This window comes from Macadamia integrifolia, chromosome 2 (assembly GCF_013358625.1).
Source record: "Macadamia integrifolia cultivar HAES 741 chromosome 2, SCU_Mint_v3, whole genome shotgun sequence".
NCBI lineage: Eukaryota > Viridiplantae > Streptophyta > Magnoliopsida > Proteales > Proteaceae > Macadamia > Macadamia integrifolia.
The window spans coordinates 18859266-18880739 of record NC_056558.1 but is presented as its reverse complement, the minus strand read 5'-3'; the positions used below and the strand labels follow the sequence as shown (position 1 = coordinate 18880739).

General features: G+C 36.5%; 1 protein-coding gene and 1 long non-coding RNA gene across 4 annotated transcripts; one reads left to right on the top strand and one right to left on the bottom strand.

Moving 5' to 3' along the window:
- Positions 1-1422, top strand: LOC122090591. Of its 3 annotated transcripts, none has more exons than XR_006143687.1 (5): positions 1-103; positions 415-461; positions 534-607; positions 787-865; positions 1127-1422. It is a non-coding gene; the product is annotated as an uncharacterized LOC122090591 (long non-coding RNA). The 3 variants fall into 3 exon arrangements; XR_006143681.1 differs by having other exon boundaries at positions 787-1055; XR_006143680.1 differs by having other exon boundaries at positions 787-1422.
- Positions 1423-18960: 17538 nt separating this feature from the next.
- On the bottom strand, positions 18961-20100 carry LOC122064155. The gene has a single exon (XM_042627861.1). It carries the CDS (start codon positions 20098-20100, stop codon positions 18961-18963), a length of 1140 nt encoding a protein of 379 aa, XP_042483795.1.
- Between the last annotated feature and the right edge of the window lie 1374 nt (positions 20101-21474).

The window sequence follows — 21474 nt, the reverse complement described above, 5'->3', positions numbered from 1 at the left end:
TTATTTTGGCGCTTCGGATTCAAGTGTTGTCGGTGATTCAAAAGCTTCCTCCGACCGATTCTGCAACTCTCGCCGCTCTCGCCGGTGATTCAAGAATTCATCAGTAAGTCGTCTCTTCTCTTATAAGTTTTGGCTTCTGTTTCCTAGATCTGAATGCTGCATTATTTTCTTTTTCTGTTTCAAGAATGGAGTCTTTAATCAGTAAGTTGTCTCTTCTCCTGCAAGTTTAAGCTTTTGTTTCCTAGATCTGAATGTTGCATTATTTACATTTTTTGCTGTCCTCGTTCCAGACGCACCACCTTATTTATCATCTTCTGAGGTGCAGGAACATTAGATTTCAATTTTGCATTTCTCCTAGCCCCAGGTGTCGTGTGTCTCTATGGAATAATTATCAATATTTTGTTTTCTTGTTAGGCTATCCCCCAAAACATGAGGGACGTGCAGATCAAAGCCCTGCAGAAGTAAGTGTCTCTTACTGTTGGCGTTATTTGTGTTCAGTTTTATGTTTAAATTTACTTTTACTTTTAATGTAGTATTCGGGATGATTTATTGCATGGACTTTGGTCCGAGGGACGAATCTTCAGAGGCCACGTCGTGGTCTTACAATGTAAGTTCAAATTTTTACATTTTTTTTTTAATTTAATGTGTGCTAATGATTAATATTTTTTATTTTTGTAGATGAGGGAAACATAGATGATAGTGCGTACGATTATCTAAATACTTGTTTTGTGTAGCCTTTTGTTATTATCTATTTTCTTTCAATTATTTTGGTTAATAATTTTTCAGATGGCTGAGCAGCAACCCGTTGATCCACCTCTTATCGATGCACTCTGTTTGATCAGCCCTGCTGCCAATTATGCTTTTGGTATTGCCAACCAAAAGACCAACATGTATCTAGATTAAACTGTTCAATATTGAATCTGGTTTATACTTATTTATTAAATATTATCTACTTGTTTCATGGGGAGACTATATGCATGGATTTTCTCTCTGAGACGGCTCTGGATTCAGTTTTGTTGGAATCTTGGATGCCACAGTTGGGCAGTCTCATTCAAGTATGTAAACTTTTTTTTTCCTCAATAATGTTTCTGTAATATTTTTTAATCATTGTTTTCTTTAATTACAGGCATATCAGGTTCAACATAATGCTGATTTGCTGACTGTGTTGAGGACGTTTGCCAGGGAGGGGATTTCTAATTGCTGAATGTTTACTTTTACATCTACTTTACACCCTCTTTTTTAGAGGAACATAGCTCCGAGGTTATATAGTTTTTAGTTAATATATTTCTTAATAATAAATACTTACATTTTAATTAGCTTCTAAGGTCTTTGATGTTTCTAAGAGTGATATCTGCGGAACTATTCCAGTTGATGGACCTTTTGGGAATTTCCCTATAGTAAGGTACTTGTATTTTCTTTATCTATTCTCCCTTTTGAAATGTTCTGGAGTATTTCTCATACTGTCTATCCAGTTCTTTCATGATGATGGCCCTTTGGGTGGGTGGCTTGTCCTTTTTTTCAGTTGTTGTTTACTTGCTTTGCTTTACACGTATATCTTTAGCGTAAGATTGACCAAATTAGTATGCTTCCCTCCTTTTTTCTGTTTTACTTTTTGGACCCTGTCCTTGGGTCGAATTCTTATCAAATTTCACCAACCCATGTTTAGCCTAATGCTAGAAAGCAAACAAGTGACAGGCCTCAACCATGGACACTAAAGTATTTAGTGTTCAAACTAGAGACCTTAGTTCAAAGCCTGCCAATCCATCTTTAGTTGGTCACAACTGATCACCAAACTGTTGGCTCCATATAGTTAATAGTTCTCTCTCTCTCTCTTACTGGGGTTGTTTCCGGACCTGAATCCTCTCTGGTGCACATCAGACAGCTGGTAGCACTTGGGCATGCACCCCCAACCATCAGAGGTGCACTAGTGCACTGGAGAGGATCTGGTTCCATTGTTTTCTTCACTTCCCTTCTCTTAATAGTTTCTACACCAAGGCTAGAATTATACCATTGGCTTTACCAAATGCCTTTGTCACTGTCTTCTGATTCTACATATCCTTCAACTAATGAAGGTCTGGTTCAAATTTGGGTTCAAATTTGGGTCAGGATTTAGTATTGGATTGAGTGGGGCATTGATTTTAGGTTTATTTACTATAATGGGTTGAATTACAAAGTCTAAAAGTGGGGGATTAAGGGGTACGCAATTATAATTATTACCTTGTTTTAGTGGGTCCCATGTTGGTGCTTTGGATAGTGATTTGTCTTATATTTTAATAATTAAGTTGTTAGTCTTTGAGTTAGTTTAGGAACGTATCAGTAGTTGAGTTAATTTAGGAGTTTTTTTTTTGATTTATTTCCTAATAAATATGTAACCAATCTCCCCACCGGATTTTGAAATGGAATAGAATCAGTTTTTTTGAATAAGGCTGTGGGTGAGCCTCCTCCCCGCCTCCCATTTTGCTTGTGATCTCTCTTCTATCCTCTCTTCCCCTCGGTTTCTCCTTTCTTCCTCACTTTTGGGGTTTTCTTTTTTCTCCACTTTTCCCTGCTTCACCTTGTTTGTAGGTCATCAGATTCGAATTCCCCCTTCTATTTATTAAGCAATCCCACCACTAGCAGATCCATCAATCGATCTGCACCATCAAAATTTATGTAACTATCATGTCCAAGTACAGACCCTTCCCCATTCGCCATCCCTCTCCACAACAAAGAAAAAAAAATACAATTTTTGTCAGGTTCATGTGGCCTTAGAGGAGAAGAAGCAACTGGTAGTTTAGTTGCAAATCCCTTCTTTAGGCCTTTCTCGGTCTCACAATGGTGCGCAATGCTTGCTTATTACTCTGTTAATGGTCTATTTGTTTAACTTTGTCATTTCACATTCATTTGTGTCCACTATGAAGTAGTAACTGTGGACTTCAATATTTTAGTTCTCTGTGCCATGTACTATTGATTTTGGTATCATATTTGAACATTTTACTCTTGTATGAGGTTGGGATGGAAACAGGAATCATCTCAAGTTTCTACGTGACTATTTCATTTGTTTCTATTTCAAGGTGGCAAATATAAACCGTTTGCATTTGTTTAGGCATTTTCAAGGTGTATTGGTGATTTTGTACACGTTACCGACTCCTTTACATCCTGGTTTTAACAATTATAATTGGCCTTTTACCGTATCTGTGTTTTAGCTTTACAAGTCCTGATTACCTGACAGATATTGGATTCCACCTTTTGCATCTGTTTATGTAAATAGATACTTTAAATTTTAATTTAATTAACTTAAGTTTATATTTTTGTAGGGGATATTGTCACAGATTTTTTGTATCAGTTGGGCGAAAATATGTTATGAGCCTTTATTTCTGGGTCAAATGAGTACTTACATGTGAAAGATTCCATTGCATATTGGGCGATCTTGCCACCACAGGTGTGACCCCAATGATGCATCAGGGACATGTCTGCACCTCAGATTGAGAAGGAAATACAAGGATTCCTTGGTCACATCTAATACATCAGCCATTTTATAGCCCAATTGACCACTCTCTGTGAACCAGTGTTCAAGTTGTTGAAAAAGGATCAGCCCACACAGTAAAATTCCCAATGTCAAGAAGCCTTTGTCAAAGTCAAGGAATACTTGTTAAATCCATCGGTTTTTATGCCACCAGTAAAAAGAAAACCACTTCTGTTAAATGTGTCAGTAGGGCAATTCTAAATGGGGTCCATGTTAGCTCAGAACGATAGGGAAAAAGGAGTAGAACAGGCTATCTACTACTTGAGCAAGAAATTCTTAGAGTATGAAGTTCGGTATACATCTTTAGAAAAGACTTGCACTGCTCTTGTTTGGGCAACAAGAAGGCTACGACACTACATGGTGGCATATCCAATTCACTTGATTTCTAGAATGGATTCTATAAAGTATTTATTCGAAAATCCCGTACTCATTGGTAGAATGGCGAGGTGGTTGCTATTACTTTTAGAATTTGACATTACATATGTCAATTAAAAGTCTATCAAAGGTAGGGCAATTGTGGATCATTTGTATGCACACCCCATAGGAGATGGAAGATCATTAGATGATGCTTTTCCAGATGAGAAAATCATGGTGGTTGAAGAAGAAAATTTTGTTAACATATGGCAATTATATTTTGACGGAGCAACCAATCAAAGAGGTTATGAGGCAAGAGTGTTATTAATAAAACCCGACGAATTGTATTTGCCTTCATCTTTTCGGCTTGATTTTTCATGCACCAATAATATTACTGAATATGAAGCATATGCAATAGCCCTGGAGATAGCTCTGACAATTGGACTAAAAAGAATCCGAGTGCTTGGTGACTCATCCATTGTAATCTACCAAACTCAAGGAAAATGGAAGACTAGAGATGAGAAATTGAAGCCTTATCAAGAATATCTGGAGAAGATCTCTAAGAATTATGAAGAAATTTCTTTTGAGTACTTCTAGAGAGATAGCAACTGGTTCGCCGATGCTCTTGCAACATTAGCATCAATGGTTGAGTGTAGTTCTATAGCCAAGTAAGACCTTTTCTGGTTGAAAGAAAGGTAAAGCCCATCTACCATAGTTCAGTGAATGCCTTGGCAATAGATGGAAGATCTTGGTTTGCTCCTATTGTGGACTTCATCAGGGAAGGAAAATATCCTATAGAAGCAACATCAGGGGAAAAGAAGTTTCTCAAAAAATATGCTACCCAATTCACATTACAAGACGATTTGTTGTACAAAAGATCGTTCGATGGAATTCATCTATTGTGTGTGGATGAAGAAATACATCAAGGTACTTTTGGACCTCATATGAATGCAAGAATGCTAGCCAAAAAAATCTTGAAATTGGGATATTTTTTGCACACAATGGAGGCGGGTTGTGTAGATTTCGTACGGAAGTGCCACAAATGTTAGATATTTGCCAATGTCATACACATTCCGCCAATGGAATTGCATTCGCTCAGTTTTCCTTGGCCATTCTCTAGATGGGGTATTGATGTTATAGGAAAAATTACACTCAAAGCATCAAATGGTCATGAGTTCATATTGGTAGTAATTGACTATTTCACCAAATGGGTAGAAGCACAGTCATATTCAGTCTTCACTATTACAAAGGTGGCCAAGTTTATTAAAAAGAACATCATTTGTCGACAGGGGATCCCGTAACAATTGGTATCTGACCAAGGCACTCATTTTCGAGGGCAAGTCGATGAACTTTGCACCAAGTTTGGGATTGGACGACATAGATCCACCACTTATCATCCACAAACAAATAGGGCAGTGGAAGCAGCTAATAAAAATATGAAAGTAATTCTCCAGAAGATGGCAGATACGTATAAAGATTGGGCGGATCACTTACCATACACATTATAGGCATATAGGACGTCGATTCGCACTTCTATAGGGGCAACTCTATATTCCCTTGTATACGGAATGGAGGCCATATTACCAATTGAGATACAAGTCCCCTCTCTTCGAGTCCTCATAGAAAGCAAATTACTAGAAGGAGAATGGGTAGAAGCTAAGGGCCCATTTGATAACGTTTCTGTCGTTTCTGTTTCAAGAAACGGCAGAAACATAAATTTTCGTTTTTAGAAACAGAAACAGAATTGAAGGTGTTTGATAAGTCATGTTTCTTGAAGTCAATAGTAAGCCGCGAAAGAATGGCCACGAGTCATTTTCAAAAACGGCGCCTGGGTCATTTCTTGAACCATAAATAGGTAGAAATTTTAATTTCTATTTCTGAAAACAAGTGAAACGAAATAGTTTTATCAAACGCTTTTTGTTTCGTTTCTGCTATTGAAACACGTTTCTTGAAACGTTATCAAATGGACCCTAAATATGATGAACTTAATTTGTTGGATGAAAATAGAATGAAAGCAATGAACAATTTTAAAAAGTATAAGTTGAGACTGGCAAGAGCATTTAACAAAAATGTTCTCCCTTGAAACATTGAACTTAGGGATTTGGTTCTCAGAGAACAAAGAGCACCTACTCAAGAACTTCGGGGAAAGTTCTGACCAAATTGGAGTGGTCCATTCACAGTGAAGAAAGTCTTGCCAGGAAAAGCCATACTACTCATGGTTTTGGATGGAGATGAATTGTCAAGTTTGGTTAGTATGGATCAACTGAAAAAATATTATGTTTAAGTTCAGGGTAACCACTTGAACTACATTTGACCTGATTCCTCACAAGGGATACGTTGGCAACTCGGTATGCTCAAGTGCGATCTCATTTAAGCCAAACTCTAAAAAAAAAAAAAAAAAGAGAGAGAGATCTAGAGTTGTCTCGAGTGTCCAACAAAGGAAGCAAGGCTTTAAGATCATCATCTTGCTACTTGGCACCTTAATTACTAGTGAGCTTGTTTTCCCCAATAATTCGTTTCTCCATCATCAATGATTTATAAAAATTGCCACTTGGCATTATCAATCACAAGTCAGATCATTCCCCACTTGTGGTTCTTTTTGTTCACCTTTCAACTTTAATATCCTATCTTCAGTGTACTAGTTGGAATTCTAGTTGGAATTATGATGAAGAACTTATTAGTCCATGAAATATTTTTTTTTTTCTGTCAGAAGTATCTTCTTATAGAATAAAAATATTTGCGAGTTTGTTGCCATGTCTTGTATATGTTCATTTCAATTTTTTTTTTATCAAGTTGTTCGCTTGTATCATCCAGGAACAAATCAATTATGGCTTATCCCCATGTAAATACTCTAGATGAGACTCTACGCAGGTGGACTGTGAACATGAATGTGGATGATTCTAGGCTGTTGGAAGACACAAATCTTCACGTTCGTAGCCAGATTCACTGCATGGAATTATGCCATAATTTGCTGAAGGAAGTTCACAAGCATTGGGATTATAACCTGCATGTGTTCAAATTTGGGTCAGTAGAAATGTGTCCAACTTTGAAAGAATTCAGAGGTTGCTTGCTCTCTCTACCCAAAGGGATGCTTTTTCGTCCTACTCTGCAATTAGACTACACCAAGGATATCTAGGAATTCTTTGGATGGAATAGGAAGGAAATGAAGAAGTTCATGGTTTTCAAGAAAATAAACATCTTTGAAGTAGCCAAAGATTTTTCTCAATACAGATATTTGGAGGGAATGGATCAGTGGCATAGAGGTAATATCTATCTGTTCTGCATGATAGTACGATACTTGTTACGTTATCCTAGACGTGGAGCTGTTACTCCCATCATCAAAGTAGTGTTACAACTTCAAGAAGGTTGTGACATTGTTCCCACAATCCTGACTGAAACACTTAAAAGATTGGATCAAATGGTCATTTCTGGTAAATTTGGTACAAATCACTGCATGGGGTGTCCTGCTACTTTCCAACTTTGGTTAACTGAGAAGCTACAACTATTAAGGTCCTTCCAACATAGTAAGCTGATAGCCATCCAGTACCAGACAAGGAGGGAAATTCCAGAATTTCACTCAATTACTAATTGGCAGGAGTACCTTCAAGAGAAAACTGAAGATAATATCAGATGGACCTGTCAATGGTCGCCAATTGAGAATCCTATTATGAATACCCCAGGGTGCAATTATGTTAGGCTAATGGTTTTGACTCACATGTCATTTTATCTACCTACTCATCTGCGGCGACAATATCAGTTACCTCAAATAGATCCAGGAGAAGTGGTGAACTTTTATCCCCTGGAGGAGCTATCCACTGGTGTCATAGATCTGCTAGAAGATTTGTGGCAAAGGCAGCTAGTGTAAGGTCTTTTAGAAGAAAAAGTTCCAAACACTTAAGTGAAGATAGTTAAAGATCTGGTTTTTTGGTTTATGTATTTCCATGTAACTGTTTTTTCGTCTGTTGTAAACCTAAGCTTAGAGTTGAAATAAATTTAGCCTTTTCTATCTACCTTCATATGAGTGGTGGAGAAGAAAAGGGAATTGTGCATAACCTAAACAAAAGAAATAACATTGTTATAACATAACAAAACACTAGCATCCATTGCATCCTTACATGATATGTACTAACATATGTACAAACATTGTTTAGGTAAAAATAAATAAATAAATCACAACGACCCAATTAGAAGAGCGGCGCTCTACCAACTGAGCTATATCCCCCCGAGCCAAGTGGAGCATGCATGAAAGAGTCAGATGCTTCTTCTATTCTTTTCCCTGGCACAGTTGGACCATCCTGGACTTGAACCAGAGACCTTACCCGTGAAGTAAATCATCGTACCTAAAAAAATAAAAAAATAATAGCCCAAGGAATAATAAACAATGCAAAAATGACATTCCCACAACAAACGCCAGAAAAGTGCCAATTCCAATGTCAAAATGCCATTACAAGATGGCATTTCTTCGATAATAAGTGTAACTTCAGTGTTAAAGTACCACGAAAAGAGTGTCATTTCCACAACAGTGCCAAAAAGTGCTGATTCCATTGTGAAGATGATAGAATAAGAATGCCATATCCATAACAGCGCCATAAATTGCCAATTCCAATGCCAAAATGTCATTACAAGAATGACATTTCTCCGACAGTGCCATAAGTGTAACTTTAGTGTTAAAGTATCGTGAAAAGAGCGTCATTTCCACAAACAGTGCCAGAAAGTGCCAATTGCATTGCCCGAATTATATAATAAGAATATCATCTTCACAAACAGCGGCAGAAAGTGCCAACTTTAGCCTCATTTCTATGATAATATTGGAAAATATTAATTTCAGTGTCAATTTTCGTGTTATGATATCAATAAAATTAGAAGAATCAAGAAATCTTACAAAGTGGTCAATTTGATTAGAAGAGCTGAGGTACATTATAAGAACGATATCCTTACAATTTCTATTGTGAGTCGTCTCTCAGATATGTATTCTCTTCCATATGAGAAGATAATTGTACTTTAATTCCCTCATACTTGCATTCTTGGTCAAGTCCAGAACATTTTATGAATGATTCAGTTCTAGTGGTATGATACACCGATTCTAGTCAATTGGATATACTGTCATATTAATTTCTTGTTTTCATCGAATTTTACCACCAGAGTCTAATCGCTCGTCTTTTGCATTGCACCTCCACTATTCTTGAGCAGGATATCGGTAGTACATGCTCTAGGTGACAAAATTTTGTTATTCTTTTCTTTGCCCTTTCGGCTGTTGCAAAATCTCGGCTAAAGAGGGATATTCTGTAGACACCAAATTTTGTCCCCCCTAGGCAATGATGAATTACAGGTAATGAGGAGGCATATATTCTCTCTTTCGGAAAGAAGTTGAAATTTTAGCACAAGTCCAAATTATCCCAGAACTTGTGATCAGTCAAAAGCCAGCATTTTTAATGATGTGGGGAGGGTGACCGAAAATGGTCATTAATACCTTTTGCTAGAATACGACACTCGAGCCTAGCATGTGCTCGATTCTCATATCGTTGGAAATTACTCAGAAATACGATCTCATTGATATCTTGTATGAAAAAAATGGATACCCAGATGTGCCGTAACTCCTACCTAAACTTTGAACCAGTTAAACCAGAATAAACCTAAACAAAACCAAACCAACCCAAACTAATCCAAACCCTAAATCAAACCAGACCAACCCAAACCAGACCAAACTTGAACCAAACCCTAAACTAACCCAAACCCAAACCCTAAACCAGATCAAACTAGAGCAAACCCTAAACTAGACCAAACCCTAAACCAAACCAAACCCTAAGTCCAGACCAACCCCTAAACTAGACCAAACCATAAACCCTAAACCAGACAAACCCCTAAATTAGACCAAACCCTAAAACCATACCAAACCCTAAACCAAACCAAACCCTAAAACTAGAACAAACCCTAAACCAAACCAAACCCTAAACCAGACTAAACCCTAAACTAGACTGAACCCTAAACTAGACCAAACCCTAAACTAGACCAAACCCTAAACCATACCAAAACCCTAACCTAAACCAAACCCTAAACCAGACCAAACCCTAAACCAAAACCTAACCCTAAACCCAAACCAAAACCCTAACCTAAACCAAGCCCTAAAACAAATCCTAAACCTAAACTAAACCCTAAACCAAATCCTAAACCCGAGCCAAAACTATAACCTAAATTAAACCCTAAATCAAACCCTAAACCCGAACCAAAACCCTAACCTAAACTAAACCCTAAACTAGAACCTAAAGCAAACCCTAAAACAAATCCTACAACTGAACCAAAACCCTAACCTAAACCAAGGGCTAAACTCTGAGCCAAAAACTTAAACCAAACAAAACCACCCTAAATCAAACCCTATCTTGCCAACCAACTTACGTGATAAGATTTCCACCAAGGGCTACTGCCGCCCAAGCTACGAAGTAGCCGCCCAATCTATGGGAGTATTTGGAGGTGTAACAGGGTGCCACGTATTGTTTCAATACACCATGGAATGACACAGAGGGGAGGGATCTGTGTAAGGCTTACACTGATCCGTGTAAGACCTTACACGGATTGTGTAAGGACTTCCGTGTAAGGACCTACACATCCGTGTAAGCCCTTACAAGGATTTTTAGGGGGCTTACACAGATTTGGCCCCCCTTTACACACCCCTAGGTATTTTTTACATGGCTGCCCTTAATCCCTTCTATAAATAGTGACCCCGGGTTAATGTAAAACCCCAGGAAAAAATAGTGGAGAACCCCTGAAGAAAAAAAAATTATTCCAGGGGCTTTACAACAAAAGAGAGGGAGAGAGAGTGGGAAGAAAACGAATAGACCGAGCCAAGCTTATTGAAGTTGACAGAGTCCATGTCATCCATGTCATCCATATCAAGTTAGAATGAAACTTCTGTTTAAGTTTATTTGTATTTAATTTTGATATTTTTATTACGGCGCGGATGCCCTGTCTAAAATTTCAGAGCTGATTCCGACCCTAGGAATATGGCGCAGAAGCCCTATCCAAATTTCTAGAGCTGATTCCAACCTTAGGAATACGGTGCGGAAGCCTTGTCAAAATTTCCAGAGCTAATTCTGACCCTAGGAATACAGCGTGGAAGCCCTGTCTAAATTTTCAGAGCTGATTCTGATACTAAGAATAAAGCACGAAAGCCTTGTCCAAATTTTTAGAGTTGATTCCGACCCTAGGAATACGGTGCGAAAGCCCTACCCAAATTTCCACAGTAGATTCTGACCCTAGGAATACGGTGTGGAAGCCCTGCCCGAATTTCCACAGTTGATTTTGACCCTAGGAATATAGCGTGGAAACCCTGCCCAAATCTCCACAGTTAATTCCTACCTCAAGAATGTAGTGCGGAAGCCTTAATCAAATTTTCAGAAACCAGAACCCATGTTCATACCCTAGCAAAGAAAAAGAAACCCTGTCAACTTTTTTTACCTAAATCCCGAAAGTTTTTAATTTCTCCAAGAAAGAGAGGAGAAAATTAAATCGTTGCCCCTAAGTTGAGGAAAATTATTGAAAAATTCACCATTTTCATCGGTCGTTATCATGTAAATGTTACATTGTAATTCTATTTGCATGTATAATACATACCTCATTTTCGTTTGTATTATTTTATATGTCTATTGCATAAAATAATGATCTATCATTGTCATTTTATGTATTAATTTTAGCATCTTTACATTTTATGTAAATTTTATCATTTTATGTGTTATCGCATGTGTTCCTCATATGAAATAACGATCATAATTGTCATGTCATGGGGCATTGTACGTGCATGTACATAAGATAATTGTATTTTCTATTATTTTATGTAGATTTTATTATTTCATGTGGTTTTAATATAAATCTATATTTCATGTGATATTTCAATAATTTTATGTAATTTTTTTATGCAAGTTTTTCAATATGTGTTTGCGTTATTTCATGTAATAATACTTCCATGCTAGCCTAGGCTGTTAAAATTCTCGGGGGAGAATATTTAAAATCCAAACCTCTGGTGGAAAGACTGAAAATTCCAGGCAAAGTAGGTGTCTAACACTTTACCACACTCTTAATCTGACATGGACCCTTATCTCTGGAACAAACCAAAATATGAAGTCAAATTCGGGGGCTCCTTCCTTTCACAGGAATCCAACCCCCTACTCGAGCTCAAACCTTCAATTAGAATTGGGCTCCACCATAGGGTTCTAGGCCCTGAATCCTAGATGGCGACTTCAAAAATCGTGCTTTGCCCTTTCCCCCATAGTTGTCAGACCATGTTTGGAGACCATTCAATCCATTCACCCCCTACAAGGCAGACCAGAGGTGAGAGGAGGAGAAGAGCAGAAAAAGAAAGAGAGAAAAAATGAATTTTCACTTATAGTAGGAATTAGGTGATGCTCGCCCAAAGGTGACATTATCAAAGATAAGAATAAATGCAAATGTAGTATTTGCAAGCCTTAACCTAGAAGTTGCTATTCACCCAAAGGTATTAGTAATTTTTGAAAGTTAAAACACTCTCATAGTCATTGCAGTTTTTTAGTGGACAGTGCATTCCAAACCCAAAGGTTGAGAATGTAGTTCGGTTAACACTCTAGTTATGTTTAATGGTTAGTGATGTAATATTGCTTTTTAATTTCACTGATATTACATGTATTACTTTTATGTTGAATGTATTATTCTTCTTTGAGTTGAACCATTAAACTGAATGTTTTTTAAAAGTGGCTTGATGATATGGAGGTCTACATGTGCATCAAGGACCTAAAGTTCTGTACTAGAAAAACCAAATAAAAAGTCTAGTATTATGCTTTTAAAGCAAAGAGTTTTTTCATAAAAGGTATTGACCAATTGATTAGTGGCAATAGGGTGGATGAGTTTCACATGTCTATGATCATAGGTTTTAAGTTTATTTCATTGTTATTTTTTGCAATCTGATTGGACTAATTTGGATTAGTTGGGTTAGATTAGAATCGGCTTTGATCAATCTAATAACAGGTTCTCAAACACTGCCATTGATTTTAAAAGCCTGTTTATGAACATTAATAAAGTAAAATGTGTTGTTTTCTTTAGGTTTGGGCATATGTGAACAAGTTTTGGTCTATTTCATATATAAACGAATTTGTGTTTTCTAATAAATGGATTAATTTATGACTGGTTGAACCAAGTGTGAGCATAGAATTATGAACCTTAAGCTGTTTTATGTGGCTCAACCAATGAGAGGAAAAATTCAGTGTACTGAGTTATTCTTAATGCAAAATGACTGTTTTGGAACCCTTTTTTTCGATTTGTTTCATAACTGTTTTAAGTTTTTGCTATTGGTTTATCATTACTGTGATGTTGAAAAATAATTTATGACCGAAATATATAGTAAATATTCATGTCATTTTGTGCTTTCATGTTTTGATTAAAACACCATATGATGGATAAATATATTAGAGGTAAATTGGGTGTGAGTTTCCGCACATGTTATGCTGCACAGTCTATTTCTAGGAAGTTATGGAAGAAATGGGTGAAATCCACCAAAGTGGCACATCTTATTATTTCATAGTTTTTTTAAGCATAAAATTGGTGACATTTGCCCAAAAGTGATGTCACCTAAGTTAAAGAAAATACATGTATAAAAATGACTGTAACTTAGAGGCCTCTAAGCTCATATGTGACAAAAATAATTGTATTTTCACAGTAAATTTAGATTTATAAGAGGACCAGTGCATTCTTAGCCCAAAGAATAACAATGTAGTTACAATAGTGACATTTGCCTAAAGGTGATGTCACCCAAGTTTATGGACAAAGTGCTCAAGATCTGTGTTTTTTTTACATTGGTGTTATTGAGGTTTTTGATATGCTTGGTTAGTGGGAGCTTTATGATCTCATTTAACTAAAGATATCATGATGGCGATAGCCAAAGTTTAAAGACGGTAAAAGTCAAAGTTGAAAGGCGGTGTCTGCTAAGGTTTATTGGCAATTCTTAACCAAAGTAATTGACGGTGAGCTATTAAGTTAAGGTAATTGGCGGTATTTAAAGTCCATTATAAAAGGCAGTATTTAGCCAAAGTTAATGGTAAATGTGGCATTTAGTCAAAGTTTGTGATTTAATGCGGTATTTAGCCTAAATCCAAAGAAGTGGTAGTTTACCTAGGCGGTTCATCAAAGTTTGTAATTTATGGTGTTATTTGACCTAAATCCATGGTAGTGGTGACTAACCACAAGCAGTATGTCAAAGTAATATATTAATTCAAGAAAATGGCGGTTTGCCTAAGTATTGGTTAATATTAAAGTTTACTACCTGTGAGGTTTTCAAGGTAGGCTTATCTTTGGATCAGAAAATGACCTATAAGGAAATATATATTTCATGTGATCACAGGTATGATATCAGTTCCTTATATATATATATATATATATGTTTCCAGGCGATTTGAATTGATATTTTTTCATTATTTGTAATATTAGATTGTTATATACTGTATATTGAGGTGTATTTTTTTACTATTGTTCAACAGTAGAGATTATTGATTAGATCAAAATTTGTTTGAGTGGTGTTCAGTCTTAGGATTATTTGGCTAGGTGTCAATGGAAAGATAATAGTATCAGTGTAGCCCAAGTATGAGATTGTTAGGATATTTTTGTAAGCTTAACTGATACCGATTAATCTATTGGGCCCAAGCAGTTATAGACCCACTCTGATTATGAAACTTCTACCCAATCCATTGTGAGAATGAATTAGGGTTTTAGGGATTCTATTATAAATAGAAGCTAATGGTCCCTACAACCTTCACTTTACCTTTATGGTTTTGGAAGCATAGACTCTGCTCACTAGCTGGAGTAATGCATATGTGCCAAGAGTGAAAAGCTACAGAAGATCGTAGCAGATGGAACTCCACTAATCAGTTCTTTATTGTTCATCATCACAAAGAGGTCTAGTCTCATGCTCAATAGCATACGTGGTGCAAGGTACATATCGATTTCCATTAATTTTCATTAAAATCGTGTTCTTGGTTTTCTTTGTTTGGTTTCCTCTACAAGAGTTTCAGATTCGAACCCAAAGTTTTTCAACAGTCCTTTCAACATGTTTTATTTGTTATTTAATATACGGATTTAAAATTGATGTTGAATAATATATTTTGGATGATATTTGACGAGTCTTACCATACTTATTGGAAACTACTTTGCAATTATTCACTTGACTTGAGTCTATTTGGGTATTTGAGAAGAGGACGAAACGGGATTATTCAGAGAAGAAAATTAAACAATCACAAAGTGAAAGATGATTATGTGAGAGCCTTTCAATTACTCCCTATCTGTCTGGAGATTCCTTCTCTTCTTTAATCTATACTCATTTATGTAGAATTTTGCTATCATCTCCCCCACGATTTATTGAGAATGAGAGACTAATTGAGCTTCTTTTGTTCTAGGACTGGTTAGTCTTGGAAGCACACTAAAATTGAAACTATAAAAATATGTGAACCATGATGTCATAGTGGGGATCATTCAATTTTCACTAAAAGTTGTGAAGAGCACTAAACACCGATGAGGTTATGCACAAGGCATAAAAAATGAGTGGATTTTTGGGTTTCACTAGGGTGGGGGTTTCGTTTCACCACCCTCTATGTCTGGTGTTGAGAATGTCGTTTGTAAGTTTTAATAGTTGTAGGAGTTGAAAGGACAGTGTTTTCCATCACCCACAATGAATAAAGAATCTCTTCACTCACAGGTATTGATGTTTGGTTGGAGACACTTAAAAAAAAAAAGTTACTTTAGAACCCTCATTAATGGGGACTCAATACCTCTCCAGCCCCTCCCGTGCACATCAAACGGTTGGGAGGACCTTGGAGTGCGTGCTACATTGAGTATCATCAATATCCAAGAAATAGAAAGATGTTTCAAATTTGGATTAAAAAAACCAAGTTAATAGATAAACAAAAAAAGGGTGTTTGGTGAATCTGTTTTTGAAACGGTTTCAAAACGTTGGTCTTCTCTCCTCTCTGTGCCCAAAATTGTGAAAAATGAAGAGCTAGGGCGGAAGACAAGTTTATTAGGAACGATTTCCCTAAAATCCCCCAAATAGTTTTTTTTTTTTTTTTAAGAAACTGGGAAGACTGAACAACTATTTGTCGTTCTGTCAATTCCAATTTCTACTCTTCTTTTTTCACTTTTGGTTCCAAAAAAACGGAAACTCGTCTATGATGCACCAAACGCTTTATTTCGTTTTTTCTTTCCAATAGAACAAAAAAACTCCAGAAACGTTTCAATAGACCGTTACCAAACGCACCTAAACTTCTAATAAAGATCGTTATTTCTACGTTGAAGTGAGTAACACGTACCAACAGTTAAACCCTCTTTCACCCATTGACCTATGTTTTCAGAATGCTCCTCATAAACAATAAATAGCAAGTGCTTTCTTGTGTGTAGATCCTATTTTAGGATTACATATTAAATTTCGAACCATACCTCAATCGTACCTCCCCCTTGGATTAATGCATGTTTTCCTTTGTATTTGCAATGGTATTTAATCGATTAATGGAGCTTTCAACCTTAACCATAATACATAAGAGTACTTAATTTGGTAGCTGTTAATTAAAAGTTGGTGCAAAAGATATATGGATTTTAAAGTGATACATAGGATCCCAACCTGTTTATCCTAATATAAAAGAAAGAGTCCTCACTTACTAGGTGGTACAGAGCTCCCAATTTTTATATCATTTTTTTTCTTCTAATTCCAACCCCAACTTGCCTCTACTTCCTAATATCCAATAAGAAGATCAGTGAGCGGAGAAGTGGGTGGAATCTCGACTTATTTTGTTTGGGATTTCTTCATAGTAATATTCTTGGATTCCCTTTGTCGAATGGAATATTTCTACCAAAAAACAAAGGGGGGCGGGTGGGGGGAGGGTGGTGGGGACGGGGAGATGAGTAGGTCTTAATAGAGTTTCCTTCTCCCAATGCAAAATTGTGTGGAGAGACAAAAACTAGGGTAAACCTTAGGTTGATGAAATTTAGGTATCCAGTCCAATTAGTCTGGGCCTGGGCTCTGTAGAACCCGAGCTTGCAGCTGACTTCAGGCTTCCAATGCTGGAACGGACCTAGACAAACCTCAGGTTCACACATGCAGGACCAAGCCCAGCCCATCCTAAGCTCCAGGTGCTAGTGTTGAGGTAGAAGACAGGTTCAAATCTGTGTTTGTAACCAATACAACTAGTCAAAGCCCTAGGGTGATGAAATTTATGTATAGATGCAATTGGGATGGGATGGGCTGGGCTTGGGCTTTACAGAAGCCTGGTCCAGACCATGGTGTAAAGTCCCTGGCCAAGCTGGGACAAAGCCCGACTCGGGCTTGCACATGCTTAAAAGGGCCCAGCCCAACCTCGGATTCAAACATGCAGGACCCAGATCAGCCAAAGGCCAAAACAAAAGCTCAAGCATAGCCAGCAATAGTATCATTATATCATCAACAAAGAACTACAAGCATAGTTATACTTAATTAACGGCTGATATTATTGTAGAAATGCAATCTTAAAAATGATGCAGAAGATAATGAGAAAACACAAACAAACAATACACACAAATTTACAAGGTTCAGCAAGATTGTCTACGTCCTCGATGAGAAGAGATCCTGCTTCACTATCAATAGAGAATAGGGTTACAGTGCTTGTCCTCACACCTCTTATAATTGCTTGCAGAAAAAGTAAATCTCGCTATAAATATATAGCGAAAAACTCTAATCCGGAAAATACAAAATAACCCTCAAATTAAAAATGGGACTGTCGTTCTGTTCTGTCGAGGCGCCTGCACCAGTACTCCCTGGATTAAACTACGACAGAATTCAAGATATCATACACCAACAATCATATATTCATATGTATATAATAGATCATAAAACAAAATCATATGTGGGAAAATGGTTTCTATGGGGTGGGGGCATAGTTAGCAAATTCGGGTTCGGTAATTATTCGGACGGAGAATTATTCGGAATAATTCGATTGGTCAATTTAAGGGTTCGGTCAAAAAAGCGGTCAAAAAAAAATCGGATTCGGATTCGAGAATTATTCAATTACAAAAATAAAAGTCGGGCAAAAAAATCAGACATTTTTTTTTTTTATAATTTATTGTATGTTTTTTATTTATCAAGTAATTAACTTGATATGTACACCTAGAAAGAGCAAATTACTGTAGTTCAAATATACAATACAATAAAAAACTAGAAAAAAGTTGTCATTGGGTGATGGAAACAATAGTTACAGTAGTCCAATTTCTAAAGAAATTGTCCTATAGGAATATAAAAGTTCAAAATCACATCATTCAATCCATGACTCACCTAGTTCCATGATTCCATCATCCATGCTTAAAAGGAAAAAATTCTAAATAAAGCAAAACATCCACAAAAGCATAACAAAAGTTATTACATCACAATAACTTAAGTACTTAACTAAATCAGATAATACTATCTGAGGGTTGAGTCTCGCTCTCAGTAAAACTAGCACTTGCATCAAATAGCAAGTCTTCAGCAATGCTATCATCCACATCATCCAATAATCTCTCTAGCTCTTTATCAACGTCCTCAATGCTCTGATCAAAATCATTGACACTAATACTGTCAAAATTAATGGGCAACATGTTTTTTTGTTCAAGTTCACCCCTCTTTTTCATCATCAACGAATTCATTTTGACGTAGACTAAATCATCTAACATCGCTGCTGACAATCTATTCCTCTTTTTTGTTTGTGCTGCATCCCAGGCACTCCAATTTCTCTCACAAGACGAAGAACTACATGGTTGGCTTAATATTCGAATGGCATACTTCTGTAAGATAGGAATAGCATCACCTTGCATATGCCACCAAACCCCTGTCATTGGTAAAATAAAATATATATTTATATATATATATATACAATTTTAAATGACAAGTAATTTTTACATAAGAAAGAATAAAATAATTTTTTTTTTAAAAAAAAGTAATTATTACACTTATGAGGATGACTAATTTCCATCAGCGTCTTGGCACTAGGAGTAAAAATAATGCTAGACTTCATGTGGTATACTGCCAATTGTCCATAATATTCTCTCCTCTCATCTTGTGGAACCAATATCTCACCAATGAAATCTGTTGCTTATTTCAATTGAGGAATCTTTTTGAATTTTTCACTCAAAAAATAAGCAGGGTTGAATACAGTAGCTGCATAGTGAATGGTACTTAAAATGTTTTCATCCCTTCTCTTATCAAAGATATCCAAAATTTGGTTATACCAATGGTCAACCTCATAAAGCTTTTTCAATACCTCTCTGGCTCTTACCATTGCTTCATACAAATATCCTGATGTAGCCTCATCACCATCAACCAAACGAAGAACTCGAATGATTGGTTCCATAAATCTCAAAATCTCTTTTGAATCATTCCAAAACGACTCCCTTTGAATAGTGTACACTACTCTATCTGCTTCAACAGATCTAGAATTTCTTAGACTCCTCCACTCAGCTGATGCAACTAGGAGTCTAAGCTTCTCTTCCACTTCAACAATTGACTGAAGCATTAAAAAGTTTGAAGCAAATCTAGTTTTGCAAGGATATTTTAGGTCATTTTTTGTGAAACTCCTTATCAATTGTAAGACAATTATTGACTTGTACAAGTAGTCAATAATTCTTTTTGCCTCAACAAAAATTTCTTGAATCCAAAAAACTTTTTCATAGATGTCCTTCAACATTAGATTGATACCATGGGCTGCACATCGAGTCTTAAACAACCAACGATACTTTCCAGTAAGCATATCAAGTGTACTTGAATAATTGGATGCATTGTCTGAAATTAGCTGAACCACTAAATTTGGGCCAATACTTTGAATCACTCTGTCAAGAATATCAAATATATAAGGAGCAGCCAATCTAGCATGAGAACACTCCTCTGACTTCAAAAAGAGAGCACCACCCGGGGAATAAGCAATCACATTAAGAAATGACCGCTTCTTCAGGTCAGTCCATGAATCAGACATGAATGTGCAACCAGTTTGCTTCCAAAAAAATTTTACTTCTTCAGCATATTTTTCAAGGTCTTTTCTTGCTTCAGGAATTATTCTTCCACGAAGGGTTCCATAACTTGGAATAGGAACACTAGGACCATAACGGGTTGTGCACTTCACAAAATTGATGAAACTATCCGATTGAACAACATTGAAAGAAATGTTATTTTTAATAAAAAGGTCACGAAGAGATTTCTCCCAAATTGGTTTATCCATCTTAGGGATCATTTTCTCCATTGTGGACTGCCTTTGACTAGTTATAGTTAAAGGAGTCAAATGAGAATAACCAACTATACTTTCACCACTGGTACAACTCTTCCACTTTTTACTACTTGATTCAAAATTAATAGCAAGAAAAGCTTCTGCTTGGACATCATCAGATATTTTCTCACAAGGTGCAACATCATGACCACTAACCTTAGCTAAATGCTACTTGAGGCGAGTGACCCCTCCATAAACTTGTTTTTCACAAAATTTGCATTTGAAATGTGAACTATCAAGTGGCTCAGCATGTTGCCAAAACTTATCTTTTTGTCTCCCCATTTTTCCTATTTGTTGAAAGTTGAAACACAAAAAAACAACATAAAAAAATCATTTCATATGAACAAACAAATAAATCATATTAATAATTACAAAGAAAACATCTCTAGATGCATACAATTCCTATCAACTTAATAAGAAACTATGCCAATTACTTGGGTTGTAAAATATAAAACATGTTATGTCCATTAAACTCCATCTAGGGATATCTTCATGTAAATCAAAAGCACTCATGTTTCTTCTACCTATGTCAACTCAGGTTATTTTTGGCCTTTTGATGCAGCCACATTAGACATTGATCTCAGATGGAAGCCTAGAATTAAGTCTATAAGGCCCACAAGGGAGTTGCAACTCACCAATCCAGCAGGTTTTCTGGCTGAAGCTCTACAGAGAGGGCTGCCTTTAGCTATCATTCATAGCTTCAAAGTTCCAAACCCAATGGATTGATCTTGAATGGAATTGATCCAACTAAAAATGGGTTGTTGAGTTTCTCAGGGCAATAGTTCGATTTTACAAATACGGTTGCAATAGTAAATTAAGAAGAATAATATTGAAGGGAAGAGGGAGGAGGAGGAATATAATGCAAGGGAAGGGAAGAGAAATGACAAAAGGAACTAATCTTTGAGATGAACGTTAGCTCCAAACTAGGGAGAGGGATGGAAAGCAGCACTCACATCTGTGAGGTAAACTCAACTCAATTTCATTCAATATTCAAGTCTACCTATCAGTAGGATTACATGCATATAAATAGAAAATAAAACTTCTTACAAAGTAGAAACTACTGGACAGACTCTTCTCAGATTAGGAAACAACTCAAACAATTCTCCAACGGATATCCAAAAACTCCCATAAAAATTTAAGTGTGAATTACAAGAAATAATCCAAGGTAAATAAATGCTATCCCTTATTAACCATCATGTAATTGTATTCCAGAAATAAATGGAAGGAACAAATTGACAAAATCCCTAGAACACAAACCCGGAATCCCTCGTCTCCTCTGCAACCTCGATCTTGGATTGGGGGTTTTTCCTAATCATAAAAATTTTAGGGTTCAGTGATTTAGGATTTTTC